Source organism: Aplysia californica, unplaced genomic scaffold, assembly GCF_000002075.1.
Source record: "Aplysia californica isolate F4 #8 unplaced genomic scaffold, AplCal3.0 scaffold02919, whole genome shotgun sequence".
NCBI lineage: Eukaryota > Metazoa > Mollusca > Gastropoda > Aplysiida > Aplysiidae > Aplysia > Aplysia californica.
The window spans coordinates 1,079-4,503 of NW_004800189.1; the positions used below are offsets into that span (position 1 = coordinate 1,079).

Genomic DNA, 3,425 nt, shown 5'->3' on the forward strand with positions numbered 1-3,425 from the left:
CAAAAAACAATTGCTTCATGACCAGAACACGCCTGCGCGGGATCGCTTTGTGTGCTGGATTTGAAATGTACATTTTTGTTGAGGGAAATGTATTTGTTTGTCTGTTTCTCTGTTCATTCATTTGGGAATTGAGTATTCTGACACTATCTCCAAGTTCCTGGGTTGGTTTTGTTTTGTTCACAAACATATAGATCTAGATATATATATATTTTTTTTTTTTTAATCAATTGTGGGCCGATACCTCATGTCAGCACACCTCAAGCCTCCCCTCTCACATGTCACAGGTAGTTTAGTTAGGAGGCTGGCTGCTTACAGCTTAACCATTCCACCATAGGCACCGGTTCTGATCACGGCCGTCTTTGTTCACAACAGTGGGGGAAATATCCAGCATACAAGGTTATGTGTTTCAGGATGGGTGTTTCGTCGTCACACACAGAAGGCTGGAGTTCCTTTCCCAAGTGAGGAGAATATTTATATATATACACGCATAAACACACACACACACCCACTAACCTGCACCACTGGTTTAGCAGCAGGGGCAAAGATCTCGCTGATCTTCTTCTGCTTAAACACGTCATTTCTCTCCAGCATTTTCTTCCGCAGCCAGTCCGGGTGAGGGATGCGGGGTACAGGGTTCGAAACCTGAAGTAAAGATTGGTTTGTTTGTAACGTGACTATCATTTACATCTGTCTAACACAACACACAGGCAGAAACTGGGTAAAGAAAAGAACATTGCGACATTTGACAGTCGCTTAGAGCATGGGAAAACGCAGAAACAACGGAGGGAAAGAACGGAAGTAGGAGCTACACTACCAGTGACACCCTCCAATTGCCCACAAAGAAAAGTTTAGTAAGAGTTTTACGGCACTCGCAAGACAATAAGGTCATATAAGTGCCGAAGATTAGAGGTGTTACAAGAGAGTGACAAACACAAAAAAAGAAGGAGGGGAGATCAAGACGATAGACGTTTGATAGGAAAGAAGGGACACGAAGAAAAAAGCAAGAATGATGAACAGACACAACAGAGAGAGAGAGAGAGAGAGAGAGAGAGAGAGAGAGAGAGAGAGAAAGAGAGAGAGAGAAAGAGAGACAGAGAGAGACAGAGAGAGAGACACTCACAGCCTGTAGTGCGGCAGGGATAGTGATAATCTTCTGTATACATCCTCCCAGCCTCTCCACGTAGTATTCCCAGTCCAGGATCTGCCGGGGGAGGAGATTTACATCGTTATTGTCATCACCAGTGTTATACCTTATCGCCGTCATTCAAGCTGTCCATATTATCATCGTCAATGTTATCCTTATATTCATCGAATATTGTTGAGCAAATTATTTTAATAACTTTTTTCCCAAACAAATCACAAGCATTGTCGACTTCAGAACGTCTAACGAAGTAAACTGATACGTTACAGGGTCCGTTTTGGGGGTCTCAAGAGCAGAAATTCCTGCTGTGGGTGCTTGAAATGACAACTGCCATCTGTAGAAGGATACTGCTAGAACCTAGCCTTGATCTACGAGATCCTTATTAATGTATCAAAAATTACATCTAGGGATAATTGAGAACTTTGCGAGACAGGGTCAAGATAATTAATTCAACTGCAAATATCTAGACATCGTCCTCATACAGACAGTGTCAAAATAATTAAGTCAAGTATAGATACCTAGAAGTAGTCCTCATATTTTTATGCTACAATAATTTAGTCTGGTATTATTTTCTGTCACGTTTAGTAAAAAGAAATATTTTCCTAAATTGACACTTATGGGTTATTTATAAAATTGTGAAATTTTTTTTTTTACAGATAACTGCGTAAAGTTAGGAGTATTGTATTGTAAAGAGGAGCAAGGTATGACGATCTGGGCCACAAGTAGCGGCGGCAGTTACTGACGTCTCGGATGTCCAGGTGAGAAGCGTCGGAGAGCTTGAGCCACTTCTTCAGGTAATGTCTGCGCACTGTGGGCTCTGCCTGGAAGATAGCCAATGGGATGGCTCGCTCCGTCACCGGGGAACCTTCCGGCTTCTTGGAGATGACGAACCGGCAGGACAGACCCGTGTCCTTGACCATCTGGTCGCCCAGGAACTGTGGAGTATAGCGCGCGGGGGGATTAGGGGAAGACACAACACATTGATGACTGTCACAGGTCGGTTGTTTTCGTCATCATCAACATCATCAGTGTAGAAGGGTATAGGTAGGTAAGTAGGTGAGTAGATATACCATTCACTAGTTAAGACCATTGACCTGCATCTTACAAAGCACGCATAATTCACAACGACAGACAAAATCATAAATGACTCGAAGATAAATAACATCTTAAAAACGTTTTGTAATGTTGAAAAATGAATCACAACTGAGGTTGGTCACCGCTACCACTACCATCATTATCATCAACCACCACTACCACCATCATTATCATCAACAACCACTACCACTATCATTATCATCAACAACCACTACCACCATTATCATCAACCACCACCACCACCATCATCATCAACAACCACTACCATCATTATCATCAACAACCACTACCATCATTATCATCAACAACCACTACCATCATTATCATCAACAACCACTACCACCATCATTATCATCAACAACCACTACCATCATTATCATCAACAACCACTACCATCATTATCATCAACAACCACTACCATCATTATCATCAACAACCCCTACCATCATTATCATCAACAACCACTACCACCATCATTATCATCAATAACCACTACCATCATCATCATCAACAACCAATACCATCATTATCATCAACAACCACTACCATCATTATCATCAACAACCACAACCATTATCATCAACAACCACTACCATCATCATCATCAACAACAACTACCATCATCATCATCAACAACCACTACCACCACCATCATCATCAACAACCACTACCATCATCATCATCAACAACCACTACCATCATTATCATCAACAACCACAACCATTATCATGAACAACCACTACCATCATTATCATCAACAACCACTACCATTATCATCAACAACCACTACCATCATCATCATCAACAACCACTACCACCACCATCATCATCAACAACCACTACCACCCACAACCCCGTAGTCTTGCAGTTGTTTCAGTAATTTCCCTAGCTGTTTGAGCTTGTAGTGTTTGTGTTTAGTGTTTGTGTGACCAGTCGGTCTCTCACCTCGGCCAATCTCTTCGCTGTGCTGATGGACGTGGACTTCTGGTTTCCATAATCCTCCAGTTTGCGCGACATGCTGCGGTTCTCGGCGATCAACTCAAACAGCTCCGAGTCGGGCATGTTGGCCGCCTGTGTGAGAGAGACACTTTTGGGGTGAGGAGGAGTTTTACGGCACTTGCAACACAAAGAGATCACACACGTGCTGAAGATTGGAGGTGTCGCTGGAGAGTAGCATACAGACATAAGG

General features: G+C 42.6%; 1 protein-coding gene across 1 annotated transcript; it reads right to left on the minus strand.

The window, feature by feature from the left end:
- Positions 1-513: 513 nt before the first annotated feature.
- On the minus strand, positions 514-3,307 carry LOC101856159 (DNA polymerase epsilon catalytic subunit A; the record flags this gene model as incomplete). Its single annotated transcript, XM_005113505.2, is given in 4 exon segments — positions 514-642; positions 1,121-1,201; positions 1,885-2,076; positions 3,182-3,307. Coding segments are annotated over 4 exon segments (528 nt in total), but the record flags the coding sequence as incomplete, so codon positions are not given.
- Positions 3,308-3,425: the final 118 nt, after the last annotated feature.